Source organism: Rattus norvegicus, chromosome 3 (assembly GCF_036323735.1).
Source record: "Rattus norvegicus strain BN/NHsdMcwi chromosome 3, GRCr8, whole genome shotgun sequence".
Taxonomy (NCBI): domain Eukaryota; kingdom Metazoa; phylum Chordata; class Mammalia; order Rodentia; family Muridae; genus Rattus; species Rattus norvegicus.
The window spans coordinates 127,873,223-127,895,652 of NC_086021.1; the positions used below are offsets into that span (position 1 = coordinate 127,873,223).

Sequence of the window (22,430 nt, forward strand, 5' to 3'; positions counted from 1 at the left end):
ACCACCTACCCCCATGACCCCGCCCTGACATTCCCCTACACGGGGGCATCGAGCTTTCACAGAACCAAGGGCCTCTCCTCCCACTGATGCCCAACAAGGCCATCCTCTGCTACATATGTGGATGGAGCCATGAGTCCCTCCATGTGTACTCTTGGAATGGTGGTTTAGTCCCTGGGAACTCTGGGGGGTCTGGTTGGTTGATATTGTTGTTCTTCCTGTGGGGTGGCAATCCCCTTCAGCTCCTTCAGTCCTTCTCCTTACTCCTCCATTGTGGTCCCTATGCTCAGACCAATGGTTGTCTGTGAGCATTCGCATCTCTGTTTGTCAGGCTCTGGCAGAGGCTCTCAGGAGACGGCTATATCAGGCTCCTGTCATCAAACAAGAAAAAACACTTTTAAACTAAGAATCATGTTCAGCTACTACGAAATTCTAATGATAAAAATTATTTAAACTTTGGTGGAACTAAGAGCCTCCTGATAAAATGATTTTAAGTGCAGTGACTGGATCTGAGGAAACAGCTCAATAGGTAAAGTGGAATGAATCTTGAGGGCCCAAGTTCTGCCCCCAGGACCCATGTTTTTAAAAAGCCAGGTGTGATAGAATGTACTTCCGTGACCTCTATGCTAGAGACACAGAGGCAGGTGCGTTCACAAGGTTCCCTGGTTAATCAGTGAACTCCAGGTTCAGTGAGAGGCCCTGTCACCAGTGGTCAGGGTCTGAGCTGGGTGTTTCCAGGGTCTTGACCTCCTACCTAATGAAGATAAGGGCACACATATATTCACAAAAGAAGAATAATAAACTATATTGTAAGGGAATCAGTAAACAGACTATAGGGGGGCACAATGTAAGATGGACATTGGGCCATGTGAGTGCTCAAGGACCTTCCTCCTGTGTGGAGCTTTTTCTTTAATGATATTGGAGAGAAGGAGGAGTTGATTACTAAGGGGTATAGTTTGGGCAGTTCTTTATTTTGATTGATAGATTAGGCTGTATATTCATTTTCCCTACTGTTCCTTTCCCTTCCCACAATTCATCTGGTTTTCATCATATATACACATATGTACATACATACATACACACACACACAGAGAAAGAGTGCAACATAGAACAGAAACAACGGAAAGCGCTCTGACCCACCTTTATCTGCTTCTTCCGACTCACACATTTCCTACCCCAGGGATGTTGACTGTAAAGCATTAGGTGTCTGCATTCACCCTAGACTCTACTGTGATAGGGACTTTTGCTCTGAGGTCCAGATACTTGGCCTCTGCATCCTCATAGATCTGAGTCCCTAAGGTCTGCAGGGGCTGGGGCAGGAACATCGGGAGAATGAGGCTTCATTACCCTCAGACAAAGGCTTGCAGCAGATTCCTCCTATGCATTCAGCAGCCTGTATAGGATTAGTGTATACAGCATGTTTAGAAGGCCCCATGCTATACCCCATTGATGGCCAGTGTCAAAGGCATGAATGCCTTTTGCTGAGGCAGGGGGAGCCCTCTGACACTATATTTTCTCTTTTTAAAGCAAGAGTCCCAGCAAGGCTGTTGGAGGTGCCCTAAAGGTCTACAAGGCATTGTTGTCTGTCCCCCGAGCCATCTCTGGCTGGCTCTCTCCCCCTCCCTGGCTCCCTTCTGACTTGCCTGTGTTGCCCCTAGACCACGGGCTCAGGGGCCTCTAGCCAAAGCTGCTGACTCTGACCACGGCCTTTCTCTGGACTGTGTTCATTAGCATCAAGCTGCTGGGGGTGGAGGAGCTATATAGGCTCCGGGCCATTCACCAGAGGATTAGGCCTGGGCTGAGGGTGCAGCAGGAGAGGCCGCAGGGAAGGCCGGGTTCCACTGCTCGTCATCATGCCCTACCTGCTGCCGGGATTCTTCTGTGACAGAGTGATCAGAGAAAGGGACAGGAGAAATGGAGAGGGCACCGTCTCACAGCCTCTCAAGTTTGAGGGGCAGGATTTTGTCGTTCTCAAACAACGGTGTCTGGCTCAGAAGTGCCTCTTTGAAGATCGAGTCTTCCCAGCAGGTACACAGGCCCTTGGCTCACATGAGCTGAGCCAGAAAGCCAAGATGAAGGCCATCACTTGGAAGAGGCCAAAGGTAGGGATCAAGGGGGCATGGACTCTGCAGACAGATGTTGGGGAACAGGGAGTGAAGTAGTGAGAGCCTGAGGGCATGGATTCACCCAAACCCTCAGCAAGTAGCTTATTAGGGTCCTCCTTACCCTTATGTCACAGCCCCAAATACCTAACTTCCTGTGCTAGAGGCTAAGGAGGTTATTTTCTGTTCCTGAGCTGCACGATGAGGTTTAGGATGACCTCTAGATCCACAGGATTATAAATATTTAAGGGTGCTAATGCGTTGATTTAAATTCCCATAAGATTCTAAGGTAGAATCAGTTCTTCCTGAGAGCAGGAGTTTGGGAAGGAAGAGCGGAGTGGTGAAGAGAAAAGAGGCAGGTGCACAGAAGGGGTGAACAGAGAAGGAACAGGAGACTGGAGATAAGCCTTAACCTTCTAGCCAAAGCTGACTCAGCATGGTATCAGATCTGTTTAAACAGAAAAGTCCCCGCTGACCAGCCAGACTCCTTCTTGGGTGAAACAGCTGATTCAGGCTACCCTACCAAGGAACATCCTAGGACCTCCAGCCTGGCAGCAGGAGTAGGTCAAAGCATGTGGGACAAAGCCCTTCTCCCCGCAAGGAGGTGCCTATAGCTGCAAGAGAGCCTGCTATATTTAGAGCCGGCAAGGAATGTGTGTGTGAAAATCCAGAACTTCTGCAAGGTAGATTCATTAGTGTATAGGCAATTTTTTAATTAGTTGAATTTCTTTTTAAATTTTTAATTAGATTTTAAATTAGTTTTACAATTACAGGTTTACATTAAAAACTGTAAAGATAGTGCTGGGTTCCCATGTGTAGTCAGTCCCTCTTACCTGTGCCTTTTACTCTCTGTGGTGTTAGTCGGCCTGTAGTCAACTGTGACGCAAAAATACTAAATGGGGAATTCTTAAAGTATTTCAGAAGTTTTAAATAGCCTCCACTACTGTATATTGTTTTAATTATTTTATTTTACTCAAGTATTAATCGTCTTTCATTGCCTGATTTATAAGTTCAACTATCCTTGGTATGTGTATAGGAAGGAGTCTAATGATCTCTGTGGGCGTTGGTCCTAGCCACGGTTTCAGATTTCTGGGGGTCTTGGGATATGCCCCACAAGTTAGGAGTCTGCTGAACCTTCAGTCCAGTTTTTCCTGTTATATCATCATGATCTGTCCACTATCTATCAGAAACCGAGACCAATGTGTTATTGAAAACAGAGTTCTCACTTTATTTCCTTGGGGTTTGTCCACTGTCTTTTTCTGTTCCAAGACTCCTCCCTTGTATTCATGTATGTGTCTTGTGTCCTTAGCCTCCCCTCTCGGGTTTTCCTTGTTTCCAGTGAGCTGCACACTTTCACAGAGCACTAGTCAGGGATTTTATAAAACACCTCTCAGTTGGCATCTGTCTCAACTCTTCTTCTGAGTAGACTGAACTTATGGATTTGTTTGGCAATATATATATATATATGATTTTTATGTTTATGTTAAGTATCTGAGTGTTTTAAGTATCTGAATATGCCACATGCTCCTGGCGGCCAGTAGAGGGCACTGGAGTCCATATAACTGGAGCTACAGACCATTGGGAGTTAGGGTTCTCTGCAAGAACAGCAAGTGATCAACAAAGGCTGAGCCATCTCTCCCGCCCTGGGCTTATGTGTTTTGAGAAGGCTGACCGCAGGCAGAGGTTAAGTACCTCTTAGCACAGCACACATCGAAGGCACAGACTGTAAACATGCCTCCTCACCACTCAAGCTGACTACGTTGATATGTTCCACTCCTTGGGGGCAGTGTCTTATAATCCTGCATGAGGTCTGTGTTCCCTTTGTGTCTCTGTCCATTATTCCAGCGATAGTCAATGGAAGTCCCTGTAGCTATGCAACACATCCCTGGGTTGGTTTTGTTTGTTTGTTTTGGGGGATTGGGCGGTTGTTTTGTTTTCAAATATTCTTGAGAGCATCATGATTTTGAATCATTATGGGATATTACAGGTTCATCTGATATAATTCCGCCTCCAGTCTTAGAATCAGCCATACAGTAGACAGGGTGTGTGCACCAGTCATCTATCAGAAACTTGAAAATGAGGTCCAAGAAGATCACTTGGTCACTATAGTGTCGATGTACAAACATGATGGGCTGAGATCGATTCCCAGACCTGATTTAACAGTCTGGCGTGGTGGCATATACCTGTAATCCCAGCACTGGAGAAGCAGAGACAGGTGGATCCCTGAGGCCAGTCAGCTTAGTCTACCCTGTGAGCTCCAGGTTAGTAAGAGAACAAAACAGAAAACAAACAAGAAACCAGTGGAGAGCAGTTGAGTTTTGACACTCAAGGTCCTCCAGCCTCCACGTGCATACACACATAAAAGATGGGTTTCATTATGACCTTTTCATTACAGATAAAGAGATAACAGACAGAGAATCTACTCCCCATCACTCTTTCTGCCCGTTCTCCCCTCACTCCCGCTGCTATCCCTTCTCACTCGTGTACTTTTTTCCTTTTTTAAAACTAAGTAGACTTTGTTTTGTTTTGTTTTTTGGGTTTTTTGTTTTGTTTTGTTTGGGGGGGGGACTTTTGAGACGGTCTTATGAAGCACAGGCTGGTCTAAAACTGGGTGAGTAGTCTAAAATACCTTAACTCCTTACCATCTACAGGCGCCCACCTACCTAAGTGCTGGGATCACAGGTGTGCCACCACCCCCGGCTCCCCTCATTCCTTTTTATAAATACATTGTACTTATTTTGAAGATGTTCTGGGCCATCATGTACATTTATACAGTACTGGGATGAACCCAGAGCCTTGTGCATGTTAAGCAAGCATTCTACCAACTAAGCCACACAACTCCCCACCAATCTTTTTTTTTTTTTAAGATTTTTTTTATTTTAGGTACACGAATACACTGTCGCTGTCTTCAGACACACCAGAAGAGGGAATCAGTTCCCATTTACAGATGGTTGTGAGCCACCATGTGGTTGCTGGGAATTGAACTCAGGACCTCTGGAAGAGCATTCAGTGCTCTTTACCTCTGAGCCATTATCCCCAGCCCCCCCCCAATCTTTTTAAACCTAGATTTTTCCATTTAAAAGGAAACATGCAACATTTGTTTTTCTGACTCTGTCTTATGTTTAGCATGATAATCTCTAGTTCTATTTCCTACAAATTACATAATTTCATTCTTTTTTCGTATATGTATGCATGTATACAAACATATACATTTATATATTATATATTATATAATATATATTGTATGCATTTATGTTTACACGCATACATATATGCATATAAATTATATATTATACATTACATATGGGGGAAGTGCATGCCATGGTGTCTGTGTGGAGGTCAAAGGCCAACTTGCAGGAACTGATTCTCTCTTTTCACTGCTTGGGTTCTGGGTATTAAGCTCTTGACAGCAGTCTAGTGGTGATTACCGTCACCTGCTGAGCGCTCTCACTGGCCCAAGTCTTGTTCTTCTTTTTGGCTTAATAGAATTCCGTTGTCCACATACATGTTCTTAATATATTCTTCTGTTGAGGAGCATCTAGGCTGTTCCCATAGCTTGCTCCTGTGAATAGTGCCACAATAAACACCACAGGAATCTCTGTGATCTATGAATCAGGTTCCCTCAAGCATATACCTATAGTCTTATAGATGGTCACAACTGCTTTTTAGTTTTTTTTTTTTAAATTCCATACTGACTTTTGAAAAAGGTTTATTTTTTTATTTTCATTTTATTGTATGTGTGAGAGTTGTTTGCGTGTGTGTACCATTTGCGTGCCTAGTGCCTTCCTTCAGAGGTGCTGGATCCCCTGGAACTAGAGGTACCGACAGTTGTGAGCTACTGTGTGGATGCTGAAAACCGACTCTAGGTCCTCTGCAAGAATTTAAAAAAAGAAAAAAGTGCTATTAGTTGCTGAACCATCTCTCCAGTCCCTGTTTTGTTTTCGAGAAAGGGTTTCATGTATCCCAAGCTGACTTCAAATTTACTATACTGCCAAGGATTACCACAACCTTTGACCCTCCTCCTACCTTCCAGCTGCTGTGAGGACAGGCACACCGAGTTTATAGGGCACTGGGAATCAAGCTGGGGCTCCATGCACGGAAGGTGAACTCTACCAACTGAGCTACATCCTCAGCCTGTGTGTAAAGTGACTTTGAGTAGTTGCTACTGGGTTGTAGTGGGCTTTAATTTTTTAAGGATTTACTTATGTATACTGTATTCTGCCTGCATATGTGTCCACATGCCAGAAGAAGGCACCAGATCTCATTGCAGATGGTTGTGAGTCACCGGGTGGTTGCTAGGAATTGAACTCAGAACCTCTGGAAGAACAGCCAGTGATCTTAACCACTGAGTTATCTCTCCAGCCCCGGCTTTAAATTTTTGTTATTACATTTATTTGTTATTTATTTACTTATCCCTGTGCCCTTAAAAGAAAGTTTTGTTGCATTCTAAATCCTTGTCTCTGTGTAGCCCTTGCTGACCTGGAACTCACTCTGTAGACCAGGCTGGCCTTGAACTCACAGAGATCTGCCTGCCTCTGGCTCCTGAGTGCTGGGATCAAAGGCCTGTGCCGCCACACGCAGCTCCGTTCAGTATCTCAGATGCATTGCCCCAGTGTTGCTGGCATAAACCATTACTATTTCGAAGCCTGATGATAATCTGCATGGCCCCCTTGGGAGTCTCTTGGCTTTTTCTTGCATACCCAAAGCGTGTGTGTGTGTGTGTGTGTGTGTGTGTGTGTGTGTGTGTGTACGTGTGTGTGTGTTTACTTTAAACCCATTGATGATCTAGAATATGGTTTCATGTTGGCCATGCTGGTTTGCCGTTCTTGGTATCCTACTAGCTCTGTCAGCGTGCAGTCACAAGCCTCTGATTTTGGGAGAGTGTATTTGAGTCACGGCTTCCAGTGTTGGTTTCGTTCCTTTCTTTGCTCACCTTCTTCAGAATCCACTGTTGTCAGTCTGTTGGTAGTGCTTCCAGGCGCTTGGTATTTGGGTGGTGCTGGGATTTTTTTTTCTTTTTTTTTTTTTTTCTTTTTTCTTTTTTTCGGAGCTGGGGACCAAACCCAGGGCCTTGCGCTTCCTAGGCAAGCGCTCTACCACTGAGCTAAATCCCCAACCCCATGGTGCTGGGATTTAACCTAGGGCTTTGCACTTAGCAGGTAAGTGCTCTAAAACCAATCCACATCCCCAGCCCTTGCCATTCTTAGTGCATAGACATAGGAAGACAAAAACAAACTCTTAATAAACTTAATTTAACATTGCAAGATTATTACTTCAGCGATTTTTAAGAGAAATGTGTGTGTGTGTGTGTGTGTGTGTGTGTGTGTGTGTGTGTGTGTATGCGCGTGCATATGGCTGCTGCAGTCTTACAGGTGGCTGTGAGCTAGAAATGAAACCTGTTCTAGGAACTGAACTTCATTCCTCTGCAAGAGCAGCAAGTGCTTTTTTTTTTGTTTTGTTTTGTTTTGTTTTTGTTTTATTTTGTTTTGTTTTGTTTTATCTTTTCTCTTTTTCGGAGTTGGGGACCGAACCCAGGGCCTTACACTTCCTAGGCAAGTGCTCTACCACTGAGCTAAATCCCCAACCCCAGCAAGTGCTTTTTAACTACTAAGTTACCTCTCCAGCCTCTACTTTATAAATATATGTGTGTGTATATATATATATATATATATATATGTATATATATATATTCTATACTAAAAAACACTTAGTTCTTAATCATAATAATAAAGTTCTTATTCATTTTATTACCTATATAATGTGTCAAAGTTCTGAAATAATGTTAGTATCCTTGTCTTTTTTAAATGTGTTTTTTTTTTAAGATTTATTCATTTATTATGTATAAGTACACTGTAGCTGTCTTTAGATACACCAGAAGAGGGCATCGGATCTCTTTACAGATGGTTGTGAGTCACCATGTGGTTGCTGGGAATTGAACTCAGGACCTCTGGAAGAGTAGTCAGGTGCTCTTAACCGCTGAACCATCTCTCCAGCCCTTTAAATGTGTTTTTTGGGGTTTTTTTTTCTCCATCTTTATTAACTTGGGCATTTATTTACATTTCAATTGTTATTCCCTTTCCCGGTTTCCGGGCAAACATCCCCCTAACCCCTCCCTCTCCCCTTCTATATGGGTGTTCCCCTCCCCATCCTCCCCCCCCCATTACCACCCTCCCCCCAACAATCACGTTCACTGGGGGTTCAGTCTTGGCAGGATCAAGGGCTTCCCCTTTCACTGGTGCTCTTACTAGGCTTTTCATTGCTACCTATGAGGTCAGAGTCCAGGGTCAGTCCATGTATAGTCTTTGGGTAGTAGCTTAGTCCCTGGAAGCTCTGGTTGGTTGGCATTGTTGTTCATATGGGGTCTCGAGCCCCTTCCAGTCCTTTCTCTGATTCCTTCAACGGGGGTCCCGTTCTCAGTTCAGTGGTTTGCTGCTGGCATTTGCATTCGTATTTGCCGTATTCTGGCTGTGTCTCTCAGGAGAGATCTACATCCGGTTCCTGTCCTTCCCCCCCCCCCCCCCGGAGCTGGGGACCGAACCCAGGGCCTTGTGCTTCCTAGGCAAGCGCTCTACCACTGAGCTAAATCCCCAACCCCTGCACTTGTTTTCTTCATCCATCTTATCTAGTTTGGTGGCTGTATATGTATGGGCCACATTTGAATGTGGTTTTATGCAGCCCAAGCTTCCATGTATCTGAGGTTCGTGTGTGTGTGTGTGTGTGTGTGTGTGTGTGTGTGTGTGTGTGTGTGGAGCCTCTCCTCCTGCCCCTGCCTGCTGAGCTCTGGGGTCACAGGCAGCCACCACCACACTTGGTTTATGCAACACTGGCTCGAACCTGGGCTTTGCACTAGTTAGGCAAGCACTCTACCAGCCTGACTCTTATTATTATTGTTTTAGATTTTGTCCTCAGAATAGATTCCCCAAAGAGATAAATCGCCAAAATTTGTACTTAAAGTCACTTGAAATAACTCCATCTATGTATGTGTGTGTTTCTGTCCTACCAGTTTGTTAGGTACTTAAGCTCCATTTTCTCTGTTTGGTTTCAACTTTTACAGACTGCTTTTTCAACTTATATTTCCTTTAATTCTACCTTTAAATTATGTAAAACATCCTATGGGTTTCCTGTCAAAACTACTTCTAAACAGTTATACTCCAAGTTTCTCCCAGCCCCACACCCTCCTACCCAATAGAACACTTCTACTCCCTCACAGTCTTTTGCTTTGCTACACAAGGAGGGCTATGGTATGACATGAATGTGCCTTTCTATGTAGTAGGACAGAGATGTCCCTGAGTGTGGGGGTGGAGCTCAGCCCACTTGGGAGAATTGTGTAGTTGTGAGAAAAGAGAAAGATGGAGACAGACAGAAAGACAGAGAACATGTCTTAATTAGGGTTTCTATCGCTGTGATGAAACGCCATGACCAAGGCAATTTGGAAAGGGTTTGTTTCAGCTTACACTTCAGGTGACAGTCAATCACGGAGGGAAGTCAGGGCAGGGACTCAAGCCGGGCAGGAACCTGGAGGCAGGAGCTGATGCAGAGGCCATGGAGAGGTAGTGCTTACTGGCTTGTTTTTGGCTTGCTCAGCCTGCTTTCTTATAGAACCCAGTATCATCAGCCCAGGGCCCTCCCCCATCAATCACTAATTAAGAAAACGCCCTACAGCCACATCTTATGGAAGCATTTTCTCAGTTGAGGCTCCCTCTTTTCAGATAATTCTAGCTGTGTCAAGTTGATATAAAACCAGCCAGCACAGAACACTTCACAGGAATAACAAGGCTTCTTTTTTTTTTTAAATCTTTTATTTTATTTTATTTTATTTATTATATATAAGTACACTGTAACTGTCTTCAGACACACCTGAAGAGGGCATCAGATCTCTTTACAGATGGTTGTGAGCCACCATGTGGTTGCTGGGAATTGAACTCATGACCTCTGGAAGAGCAGTCGGGTGCTCTTAACCGCTGAGCCATCTCTCCAGCCCCCCAAGGCTTCTTGAAGCTGTGAAAAACAACATTAAAATCAAAACACACACACACACACACACACACACACACACACACACACACACACACACACAAATAAACAAATAAATAAATAAAAAATGAAATCAAAACTCTGAATCTTCAATGAGTTTAAAAGTTAAAAAAAATAATTAAAACAAAGCAGACAATGAAATCAAGAGCACTGTCCATTGGCTGCTGATGTGCTGGGCATGACCGAGCCACGTGCTTGGAACCTGCAGCTGCCACCACTGCTGCTGCCACCACTGCTGCTGCCACCACTGCTGCTGTGGGTGTGTTTGTCCCTTCCAACAAACTGGGAGGGGCAGGGGAGGCTCACACCGGATTTACTGTCTGCTTCTCCAACTACCAAGGCCTGTGGACCCTGGGATATAGGCTGACTCTAAATATTTATGTCCAGAACTCTAAAAATTAAAGATCACCCTCCTCTTCCTCCTCCTCCTAGCATTCTTTCTCCTGGTTTAGAAAAAAAAAAAGCCATGAGTTCTGCTGTCACGTTGCCTCCACCCCAAAGATACACGCTACTCAGCATTGAGGCATTCTCTTACCCTCTCTCACCCTTGGTTGTTTACTGTTCGTTTTGAGACAGAGTCTCCCTATGAAGTCTAGGCTGATGTGAACTAGCCATGCTCCTGCCTCAGCTCCTCTAGTGCTGGGATTACAGATGTGCACCAACTTCTGAGCTTCAGCTTTCTAGTTTTAAAAGAGGAGTGCTGGTACCTCACTTGGATAGCTGTGGAGGCCTGGGGAGGGGAAGAGGGAGGGGGAGGGGCAGTACGCCATCACCTCAGCCCAGAACTCCCACAATTACCAGCATTACCTAGTTGTTTTCTATTTGTTTCACAGGAAATTTGTGAGAATCCCCGATTTATCATTGGTGGAGCCAACAGGACTGACATCTGCCAAGGAGATCTAGGTAGGAAAACTCCCTCCACCATGTCCTGCCAGATTACCCAGGGCTAGTTAACCCAAGAGATCTCTATTCAGGATGTGAAGAGATAAATTCTGGATTTTCTTTTAGTGCATCTCCTAATCTTTTAAAGATTATGTATTTATTTAATTTGTATGTGTGTCTGTCTGTCTGTCTGTCTGTGTGTGTGCTTCTGTGTGCACATACCATAGCATATACCTGTGAGAGTTAGAGGACAGCTCATGGGGTCAGCTTTTTCCTTCTTCCATGTTGGATCTGGAGGTCAAACTCAGGTTGTCAGTCAGGCATCTCTCTACACTAAAGGAAGCCTTTGACAGAGGTGGCATTTGCCATGTAGGGAGAGGTCAAGGTTCTGTCAGCTTGTTGGCTTGGCTGTTCCACGTCCCTTCCTTTCCTTCCACCTTTTGTTCTGGAAGCATCCTCCTTGGGCAGACTGTAAGCTAGCTCTGTGAAGAGAAACTGGAGAGACATTAACAGACTATTTAAAACTTGACCCAAAAAGGCAGGAACAACTGAAAAATACTGCTACTTTGTTCCAGAAAGAGAGGCCGAGAACACCTCCTGCCCAGTGGCTTCCAGTACCCGAGCGGCACTGCCTGCGCAAACTAAGCCCTGAGCCCTTCAAACCAATACACTGCTTTTGAGCTGATTCAAGGGAGGGAGATGGCTGGTTTGGGTGGTTGTCAGCCTCTCTCCCCACCAACAGCGTGGCAGCTAGCCTGTGCCCCCAGTAGATAGCTGTGGGACTGTCAGGGTACCAGGTATGCCCCTTTGCCAGTTTAAATGCCCTGTGTAGAATGGTTCTGGGGCAGCTAGCTACCCAGCACCCTGCCTTCTGACACACATCTGCTTAGCTGATGGTTCTCTGATACAGTTTTCCTTGATGCCAGAAGGGAAAATGGGCTCAGCACACAAAGACTGAGGGCAGCCATAATTACCACTGCTGTCTCCACTGAGACCATAGAAGGAAGTGTTTTGTAGAAGGACGAATCAGTTGACCTTAGGAAAGCATCTAGTCCTGAGGGAATGAGTTACCCTGCTCCTCATGCTGTGGAGAAGCTCCTGTCCCCTCTGTCACTCTCCTTGCCTGGGCTCACATCTAGTTGAGGGCAGGCTGGAAGTAGGGCAGTGGGCACTAATTCATGAGCATCCCAAGTCAATAGCTATGGGGAACTTCTGGTTGGGGCTGGGCCGTCTCTTCCCAGAGAGGAAGCCTCCATCTGACTACCTTGGTCTGCGTTTACTTGCAGGGGACTGCTGGTTTCTTGCAGCCATTGCCTGTCTGACCCTGAATGAGCGACTGCTTTTCCGAGTTATACCTCATGATCAAAGTTTCACTGAAAACTACGCAGGGATCTTCCACTTCCAGGTGAGCAAATGGGAACGTGGTTGAGACGGCAGCCATGCCTCAGTTAGTATAATAAAGATACCCTCAGAGAAGGCACCAAAATGCTCCTGCTGGATAAGGAATGAAAACAAAGTGACCTTCTCTTGTCTGTAATTCGCACTGTGTATGGTATCTAATGCGTATATGTGTTTGCTGTCACATCTGTGTCTGTTCTCATCTGTGCCTGTATCATATGTCTGTTGCCTAGTTGTATGTGTGTATGTATGTGTGTCTGTCTGTCTGAATCTGTGCCTGCCTCTAACAGAGGGCTTTGGTTTGTATTCATTGAACAGAACAAAAATTCTTTGCAGAAATCTTGAACGGAGTTTTACAAGAAAAGAAGTCACCTTACTGGGGCTGGGGATTTAGCTCAGTGGTAGAGCGCTTACCTAGGAAGCGCAAGGCCCTGGGTTCGGTCCCCAGCTCCGAAAAAAAGAACCAAAAAAAAAAAAAAAAAAAAGAAGTCACCTTACTGACCCCAACTCACCCAGCACATCACTCAAAAACACAAAACCACAGACATATTATCACCTCACACCCACATGTTGCTTCCAACATGGGGTATTTGTTGCTTACAATTGCTTCCAACCTCTTGGCTGTTTTCAGTAAATTATTACCACAGCATGCATAATCGTGGGTCATGGCCATGGCGGAGAACATAACGTAAGATTGAAGCTGTGCATTTAGCTTAGGTTGTAAAGGCTGATTACATGGGAAATTGGAAGCATAGTGAGGTCGGCTACACTGTCCCCTGAAAGGCCAGTTAAGCTTCAACAGGTTGGGTGCAGAGAGGACGGCAGGGTAAGTACACAGTCCTACATGATCTCAAGGCATATTATTAACTTGGCTGCAAGGTCCAGAAAACAGTCAGTCTCTTCAGAGTCAAGAGATAATTTTAGACAAGTATATCACCACACAGCCACAGTCTACCCATCCCTGGTCTCCCGGCCTTGACTTCCCAGTTGGCTCAGGAAAGGTTCCACACTCCTACCTGTGGGCAGTGACCCCTTTACAGCTACAAGCAGGTGTTTATCTGTGCCCCCTGACTTACATACTTTCCACGGTGCCCCAGAAACGGGGGGAGAAAGGCATCCTGGCTGCCAGCTTGTGTATCTATTTTTGCTCTCCAGCTGGCTGGCTGCTATGTTATTCCCTGAAGCCCCCTCAAACAGGTTCTCAAGATGCTCAGTCTGAACGTGTTGTATTTTTTTCTGGGATCTCTGGTTCATGAACGGCAGCTCCTGTACCCTGTACCCTTGACAGAGAAGTCTACTTACCTTTCTGCTGCTATCACTTAACCTTTCTAGGTCTTGCAAGAGAATTTCAGTCTTCTGGGCATTTAGTGGCTATTGGTTCTAGAATTAATTTATCCACTAGAATTTTCCTGGGCACTATCATCTTGGTGCAGAGACAAATTCTGGGCTGGATCGGAACAGATCTGAAACCTGCATGTGGGGTCTGGAACTTTCAGCGGTCGTGAGCAGTGTGCCTCTGGCCCTGAAGACTCCTAATGTCCAGAATGACTCAAACTGATCAGCTGACATCCCACTAGTATGTTACCTCAGTGTATTCCCGTGCACCCTCCTTCTCCACCTTAGTCCAACATTTTTTCATCAAGAAATAGATAAATCAGTTGGGCTTGATGGCACAGACCTATGATGCCAGCACCGAGGAGACGGGGGAGGGAGGTGGAGTAGGGAACGAAGATTAGGGTAAGTTCAAGGACAGTCTGGGTACCTAGTAAAAACAAGTTGTTTGGTGCTAAAAATGGGGCTTCTTTTCACATTCTTATAAATATGAAGCTCAGCTGTTGCTTACAATTTTCTTAATTTTGTATTTTCCAAGTGTGCATATTGGACACTTTTTGGGGATGTGCTTAGTAATGCTGTGTGACTGTCTGGAGGGTGACGACTTTGCTTGCGGTAGATTCTTTTTAAAAGAATGGGCAGTTACATGAGTTACATGCATACTTCAAAAGTATTTTTCCTGTATAAAAAAAGTTATATAGGTTTTGTTTGCTATCTTAATTTTGGTTGTATTCTTTGATGTTAACACATTCTGTATAATTGTACCATATAGCTGTATTGAATCATGTAGTATCAAATATTAGATGTGATTTAATAGTGTTAACCAATTTAAACCCATTTTAGTCTCTTTTTTTCCCCAAAAATACTGCCAGATGCTGACGTTCAGTGTAATTCTTTGCCTATTCAGTTACAGAAAGTGGGGCTCAGTTGTGGAATGTATCGTACCTTTAACACCTGACGTGTGTGTGCATTCATGTAACAGAAAGGGCAACAATAAAATAGCCATCCTAAAGAAAGATTATGGCAGAAAGACATCTGTAAGCACAGCCTTATTTTCTTCTGTTGTCCAGAATACTTACAATTCTTAAACCTCCCAGAAATTGGAAGCTAAATAAAGCAACTTGAGTTTCCTCTATTTTGCACTCAGTGACAGTGACTGTGATGAGGTCCGTGCACGGACGCTTAGTATTTCCTACACGCCCTGAATTCTGAGAACAGGCAAGAAGCACCCCGAGCTAGGGAACTACCAGCCTGGCTGGCAGGATTGCCCTTGATATCCTGGTGTGTGTGGGAATGACGCGTTTGCATGGGGCCTGATGCTTTCTGAAGGGAAGGCACTGACTGGCAGTGGGTGCACCGGGGAGGATGGGCCTACCTTCTTTCTCGTCACTCAGGCTGCCTTCAAGGGCAGTGGCTCCTTGGCTTGTCCAGTCGGAAACCTCAGTACAGTCCTTATTAGATGCTATCAGATGTAGCAATTGAGTGCCAGTAGCTGTTTGCTTGCAGACACACTAAGTGCAGAGCGGCAAGGTGATTAGATTATTAGAAAGTTGTACTCAGTGAGTACTTAAGTTGTCATGTGTGACCTCTTCAATGTATGAGTATAATTTTTGAATTTTACCTAGGATCAAATACCAGACTTGTTAAATATTTTATAAATTGCCGTGATACATCAAAAAAAAAAAAGGAAAAAAAAAACAAAAAACAAAAAACAAGTTGTTTATCTGTGCCCAATGACTTCACATACTTAATGCCGTGCCCCAGAAAGGGAGGGAGGAAGGCATCCTGCCTGCTGGCCTGTGTGTCTCAAAAAATAAAACAATAAAACGGAAGGAAGGAGAGGAGGGGAGGGGAGGAAAGAAGAGAAAAGGGAAAAAGAGAAATACTTAAGTTAGCCCAACAGCGTTCCTTACTATCATGAGATCGCAATCCTGGGCAAGCACTGCGATCACTTGGGATACATGAACGTACTTATAACCAGGTCTGTCCCAGACCTATGGGCAAGGGAGAAAAGTCTCAAGCTCTAAGATATTCACAGAGGACCTACTATGCCCAGAACTGGGCTGGGCTTTTGGTAAACACTAAAGGGCATTCAGCTTCTGTCCTGCAGAAGCTCATTGCCTAGTCAGAGATAGATTTACAAACTCAAAAGCCAGACTGGAATGAACAAGCTTCAGGACACAAAGCCCAGGAAATGGTAGGGTTTGACTCAGAGCTCTGCGGGATGTGGGATCAGGTAAGGCCACAGGTGTGACTCTGCTTACTTCTTGGCAGTTCTGGCGCTATGGAGACTGGGTAGATGTGGTTATTGACGACTGTCTGCCGACATACAACAACCAGCTGGTCTTCACCAAATCCAACCACCGCAATGAGTTCTGGAGTGCTCTACTGGAGAAAGCATATGCCAAGTAAGGCAACATTTGGGATGGGAGACAGGACTACAGGTGGGGATATGGATTTCAAGAATCAGCCAAAGTCTCCCTCACGTTGGCCTAGGCATGTGTATACTATACATGCTCATGTGGATTGTGGGAGTTCAGTCCAGACTCCCAGTCGGCTTGAGATCAGGTCCAGGCAGTAGGAGCCCTATCTGAAAAACATAAACAAAAAGGTATAAAGACGTGTGCAGTAAATCTTCAGCTTCCCGCTGCCGGCTCTTTGATCTTGCCTTCCCGGTGGCGTTTCAAGTCTTGGATCAGCTCATTGCATCTCTGGAGTTCAACTCCTAGGATCTAACTTACTTAAAACCATGTACTTGTAGCCTGTTCGTAGGGCCAAGTTGTCTCTTACCTCAGGCCTCCACCTCCACCACTGGATTTAGCAGTGGAAGAGTGCTGTGGGGAATAGGGACAGTCAGGGACAATGCTTCTGGCCCTCTGTGGCATTGTGTTAACTCAGCTGGTCATACTTCCTGGGGCTCCTAGACTCTAGATTGACTTTTGTCCTCTCTCCAAGGCTCCATGGTTCCTATGAAGCTCTGAAAGGTGGGAACACCACAGAAGCCATGGAGGACTTCACAGGAGGGGTGACAGAGTTTTTTGAGATCAAGGATGCTCCGAGTGACATGTACAAGATCATGAGGAAAGCTATCGAGAGAGGCTCCCTCATGGGCTGCTCCATTGATGTAAGTGTATTCCAGGGAAGCCTTTCACTCAGCTAACAACACACAGATTCCTTCTGAGATAGGTGGATGCTTGAAAACAAGAGCCATATGGATGAGATGGTTCACTGGTAAGGACACTTGCTGCTAAACCTGAGGACCTAAGTTTGATCCTTGGAATCCACATGGTAGAAAGACAATGGACTCCCAAAACTTGTTATCTGACTTCTGCATGCACTTCCTCCCGACACTACCGCAAACAAAGTCGTCACCCTCCAGAAAGTCACACAGCATTACTAAGCACATCCCCAAAAAGTGTACAATATGCACACTTGGAAAATACAAAATTAAAAAAAATGTAAGCAACAACTGAGCTTCACATTTATAAGAATGTGAAAAGAAGCCCCATTTTTAGCACTGAACAACTTATTTTTTTAAAGAAACTACCAGTAATTCCAGCAATTTAAAAGCTGAAGCCAACCTGGTTTGCATAGTGAGATCCTGCTTTTAAAAACAAAGAACATGGATGATTGTTGACTTTAAAATGGACAGTTTTTCAGTGGAAATGTATTCCTAAGAATGGGGTGCTTCCTAAGAAAAAGGCTGAGCGATGAAATGTCAAACCCTAGAATTCTGGTAGAAATAGGTCTCTTTTGTCCAGACTGCTCAGCACAAGCCCTGCAAGACAACCGCATCTCGGGCTATGAACCTTGGGGGCTGTGGACCCTGACCCTTAGAAAGCTCCCTGGTTGCTGAACTTTGACATCACCTCAGTCCTTAGGCTCTGTGCTGCTGTCAGGATGATCACTTTGACCCTCTCTCAGGGGATCAAAATCATATGAACTGAGACAGGAGCACAGAGAGGACCCACAATGGCCTGATTTCAAGAGCTACTTTGGGACTAGTAGTCTGGGATGGGGCAAGCCACCTCCTGCCTCTTTCTCTCCCAGTACTCCCTCTGGGTAGGGAGGCTTGGTTGTCACCACATGGGAACTCTCCTGTCCTACCACTGTCTTGCATCTTTTCTGCATTTGCTCCCTGTTGATGTCTCTCTCCTCTTTTGTTTTGCATGTCGTTCCTCCTTTCTGTCCCCTTCCCTTCCCACCCTCCCTTTTTTTGCTCTCTTTTTCTTTCCTGGGTTCTCTACTTTCTTGCCTATCGGGGCTCAGGATGGCACCAACATGACTTATGGAACCTCTCCTTCTGGTCTGAACATGGGGGAATTGATTGCGCGGATGGTGAGAAATATGGATAACTCGCTGCTCAGAGACTCAGACCTGGACCCCAGGGCCTCAGATGACAGACCGTCACGGGTGTGTACATCTCCAAATGTCAAGACTGACTGGCACCCCCAGATCTACATAGCCCATCCTTCTGAAGTCCACTCCCCAGAGAGTCATTGTCAACAGAACAGGTTCCCTCCCTTTTGGTAACTCTCCTATAAAGGTCACAGGGCCCCTACCCTCTATAGTATTTGGGTCCTCCTGCTTGGAAGGCACATGTACTTACTGAAGGACTGAGACATACAGAAAATCACAGAGGGAAATTTAGTCTGTACTTTCCCATCCAAAGATAACTGTCCAGCATTTGGTATATGGTCCTTCTAGGCACATGCTTAATCTTTATTTTTGTTTTTAAAATTGTATCTTAGTTTATGTTACAACTTTGCAACCTGCTTTTTTTTTGTTCTTGTTGAGGTTCATATTTTTAAAATGCAACTAAGTATTCTTATATCATTTTAGCAATATTGTAATGTGCAATATATTGTAATTTACTTACTAACACTCTGTTATTGAAAAGTTAGAGGGCTTTTTTTTTTTCTTTTTCTTTTTTTTGGAGCTGGGGACTGAACCCAGGGCCTTGCGCTTCCTAGGCAAGCGCTCTACCACTGAGCTAAATCCCCAACCCCTAGAGGGCTTTTTTTTTTTTTCTTTTTCTTTTTTTTCGGAGCTGGGGACTGAACCCAGGGCCTTGCGTTTACTAGGCAAGCGCTCTACCACTGAGCTAGATCCCCAACCCCTAGAGGGCTTTTTTTAATCTGTTTTTCAAAAGTACTATAATAAGCATAAAGACAGTATTCACCCACAATGGCTTCCATAGGACAGAGTCTCAAGAGTAAAACTGTTGGGTCAAAATGATAGGCTGTGTAGATCCAGAAGCCAGCCCAGGCAGCCTCAGGTGAGCAGACCAGTGAGTGCCCTGCCCTAATCTGGGTCAAATGAATGAAATATAAGAGACTAAAATGAAAAAAGTTCCAAACTCGCCTACACCTGACACCCTGAAGACGGCTTCAGGAATTCACACCCATGTAGCCCCCAAAAGCTACCCCAAAGCTGTTGTTACTAGGCCAGCTGATGCTGAGATGCCTGTCAAGGGCTCAGAAGGCCTTGGTAATCTACCCTTGTGCTAAAGAACCCTCAAGAACTAGAACTTGAACATTTCTGCCCCTGGGCATAGTCATGTCACAGCAGGGAGCCACCCAGTATTCCCAGCACTGGGAGCAGGGACAGAGTTTTCTTGACTTTCATGTTCTAGGTAAGTGTGAGGGAGGTGAGGTAATGTCAAGAGAACTCCCTCTCTTAAGTCTTTCTTTGGGGAATAGTCAACTCTAGATGGGCTCGGAGGAAGGCACAGATCCTAAATGTCCCCTCTCCTCTGCTGAGGATGTTAGAAGAGAGGGGCAAATTCTTTTACTCACATCCTACTCCAGAACTCACCTTGCTTTATGGCCATCAGGGCAGTAAGGTCAGCTAGGAAGACTAAGGCAGCATCTTCCTGTTGCTTTTGAAAAACTATCGAGGGTCTAGTCCCAGCCATAAGGCATAGGGTCAAGGAAACAAGTCATTCTTAGTCTGAGATAGTTCAGAAATGGACCAGTATGAACCCTTGTCTTCAATGAGCTGAACTTCTGCCCTTTCCCCCAACTCCTGACAGGCTGTCTGGTTATTACTCTACAGACAATTGTTCCGGTGCAGTATGAAACAAGAATGGCCTGTGGACTGGTGAAAGGGCACGCCTATTCAGTCACTGGGCTGGAGGAGGTGAGTCTGCTGAAGCTTGGTGGAAACCCCTGAGTTGACCTGCAAAAGTCAGGACTTAACTTTCTATGCCTCTTTCACTACCCAGAGAACTTTCCAGTCAGGGCCCAGCTGGGTTCCTGAGGGTGGAAAGGACCTATGGGACCGACTCTAGGTAGACCTGGCCTCTGATCTTCTTGGTTCAGCTTTGTGTGTAGTGTATGTGTATACTTACACATGTGTGCGTGTGGAGGCCAGGGGTCAGTATTCCTCAGTGGTTTGTCTTATTTCGAGACAATGCCTCTCACTGAGCCTGGACCTAGCAATTGGTTAAACTGCTTGGCCAATGAACTTCAGAGGTCCAACTCTCCCTGTGCTGGGGTTTCAGATATACTTTTGTCTTAGTCAGGTTTCCTATTCCTGCACAAACATCATGACCAAGAAGCAAGTTGGGGAGGAAACGGTTTCTTCAACTTACACTTCCACATTGCTGTTCATCACCAAAAGAAGTCAGGACTGGAACTCAAGCAGGCCAGGGAGCAGGAGCTGATGCAGAGGCCATGGAGGGATGTTTCTTACTGGTTTGCATCCCCTGGCTTGCTCAGCTTGCTTTCTTATAGAACCCAAGACCACCAGCCCAGGGACGGCACCACCCACAATGGGCCCTCCCACCTTGACCCAGAAAATACCTTACAGATGGATTTCATGAAGGCATTTCCACAACTGAGGCTCCTTTTCTGTGATAACGCCAGCTTGTGTCAAGTTGACACACAAAACTAGCCAGTACAACTTTGTAGTGGCATCTTTTATACATGGGTGCTGGGGATCCAAACTTGGGTCTCTACCCTTGACCAGCAGGAATTTTATCAGCTGAGTGGTTCCCTGGTCCTTCTCTTTGCTTTTAATGCTGAAGACCGGAATTGTTTCTAGTTCTTTCCAAGGAACGATTAGAAACACTACTTTGTCTAATAAAGTTGTTTGTCTACTGCAGGTTTCCTGTCCACTCATGTTTGTACTGCTTCCTGTGGGGTTTCTGAAGTGCCCTGGGTCACTTCCCAAGCAGGAACATTATGAGACTGTAGCATACAGCTGGACAGGTTTATGTCCTGAAAAAAAAAGTAGCCTAAGAGAGGCTGTGTCTGTATCCCCCACTGCACGTGACTGGAGAATAGGGCATCTTTTTCTAATTGGTCCATCGAGAGGCGGCATCTGCCTGTAGTTTAGCCATCAGGGGCCTTTTTTAAAATGACCCACACAGAGGGGTAGTGCGGGGACTCGGTAAAAACACTTACTTGCACAAGTCCGAAGACCTACGTTCAAACCTGGAACCACAGTAGAAGGAGAAGACTAACTCCAGGAAGTTGTCCGCTATGTCCACATGTGCACACCACCCTCACATCAAGCACAAACACATACACATGCAGGTACACTGAATAAAAATAGAGGCAGGGGGTTGGGGATTTAGCTCAGTGGTAGAGCGCTTGCCTAGGAAGCGCAAGGCCCTGGGTTCGGTCCCCAGCTCCGAAAAAAAGAACCAAAAAAAAAAAAAAAATAGAGGCAGGAGAGGTGGCTCTGCGGTTAAGAGCATTTATTGTTCTTCCAGAGGACCTGGGTTTGAGTCCCAGCACCATTAGGTTGCTTATAACCACCGGTAACTCTAGTTCCGGGAGCTCTGAGAGCCTCTGGCCTGCTCAGTCACTTGCAGGTATGTGGTGCCCATAAACTCATATGGGCAAACATACATCCACATAAATAAAAAAGAATAAAGCCAAACAGAAATACTTGGGGTTGGGAATTTAGCTCAGTGGTAGAGCGCTTGCCTAGCAAGCGCAAGGCCCTGGGTTCGGTCCCCAGCTCCGAAAAAAAGAAAAGAAAAGAAAAAAAAAAAAAAAACAGAAATACTTAATATGTTTCTATAGCTTCAACATAAATGTTTAGCCCCCTCCACCAGCACATACAATGGTCAGATGCCTTACCCTGTCGGCAAGCTTCGGGCCAGGCAGGCAGCCTTCATACTGGATTCTCTCAACTTCTACCCAGCCCTCAGACCAAGTCAGATGCCCCATCTTTCCAAACTTGCTTGAGCTTCAGAGCTGTCTCTTTGCCCCAGGCCCTGTTCAAAGGCGAGAAGGTGAAGCTGGTGCGGCTGCGGAACCCCTGGGGCCAGGTGGAGTGGAACGGCTCTTGGAGTGATGGGTAAGGCAGACCACAAGCAACAGAGCCTGGGGCCACACTGAGTTGGGTGCCAAATCTCGAGAATACTGTTGGTACTGGTGGGAGATCACCCTCAAACCAGTGACCTGCAGAGAAGGACACTTGTGTGGGCTCCCCAACAAGGGGAAGCCAGGGGACTCAGTGAGCATGATGGTGCTTATGGGCTTGAGAGGGATGGTTCTAGAAGTCTCCATCAGGGTTCTGGACTAAACAGGCAATTCCCCTCTTAGTGTCCCCTTTACCTCACCTACAAAACTGCAGTACTAACAGTGCCCAGGTGGCTCTCACGAGGGCTAAATGTGACAGCTGGGGAAAGCACCTAAGTGAGACCGAAAGAGCCTCTCCTTCGCTGCC

General features: G+C 45.5%; 1 protein-coding gene across 6 annotated transcripts in view; it reads left to right on the forward strand.

Annotated features, from left to right (window-relative positions):
• Capn3 (calpain 3) overlaps positions 1–22,430 on the forward strand; it is a 53,676-nt gene that overhangs the window by 13,221 nt on the left and 18,025 nt on the right. For 3 of the 6 annotated variants that reach the window (XM_063283197.1, XM_008762081.4, NM_017117.2), the window contains exons 2-8: positions 10,967–11,036; positions 12,302–12,420; positions 16,020–16,153; positions 16,701–16,869; positions 18,015–18,158; positions 19,803–19,886; positions 21,973–22,058. In XM_063283197.1, coding sequence (XP_063139267.1) covers positions 10,967–11,036; positions 12,302–12,420; positions 16,020–16,153; positions 16,701–16,869; positions 18,015–18,158; positions 19,803–19,886; positions 21,973–22,058 — 806 coding nt within the window. Of the gene's footprint in view, positions 1–1,835; positions 2,100–10,966; positions 11,037–12,301; positions 12,421–16,019; positions 16,154–16,700; positions 16,870–18,014; positions 18,159–19,802; positions 19,887–21,972; positions 22,059–22,430 lie in introns of those variants that run through there. The other 3 variants (XM_006234729.5, XM_039104422.2, XM_039104421.2) reach the window with 3 other exon arrangements.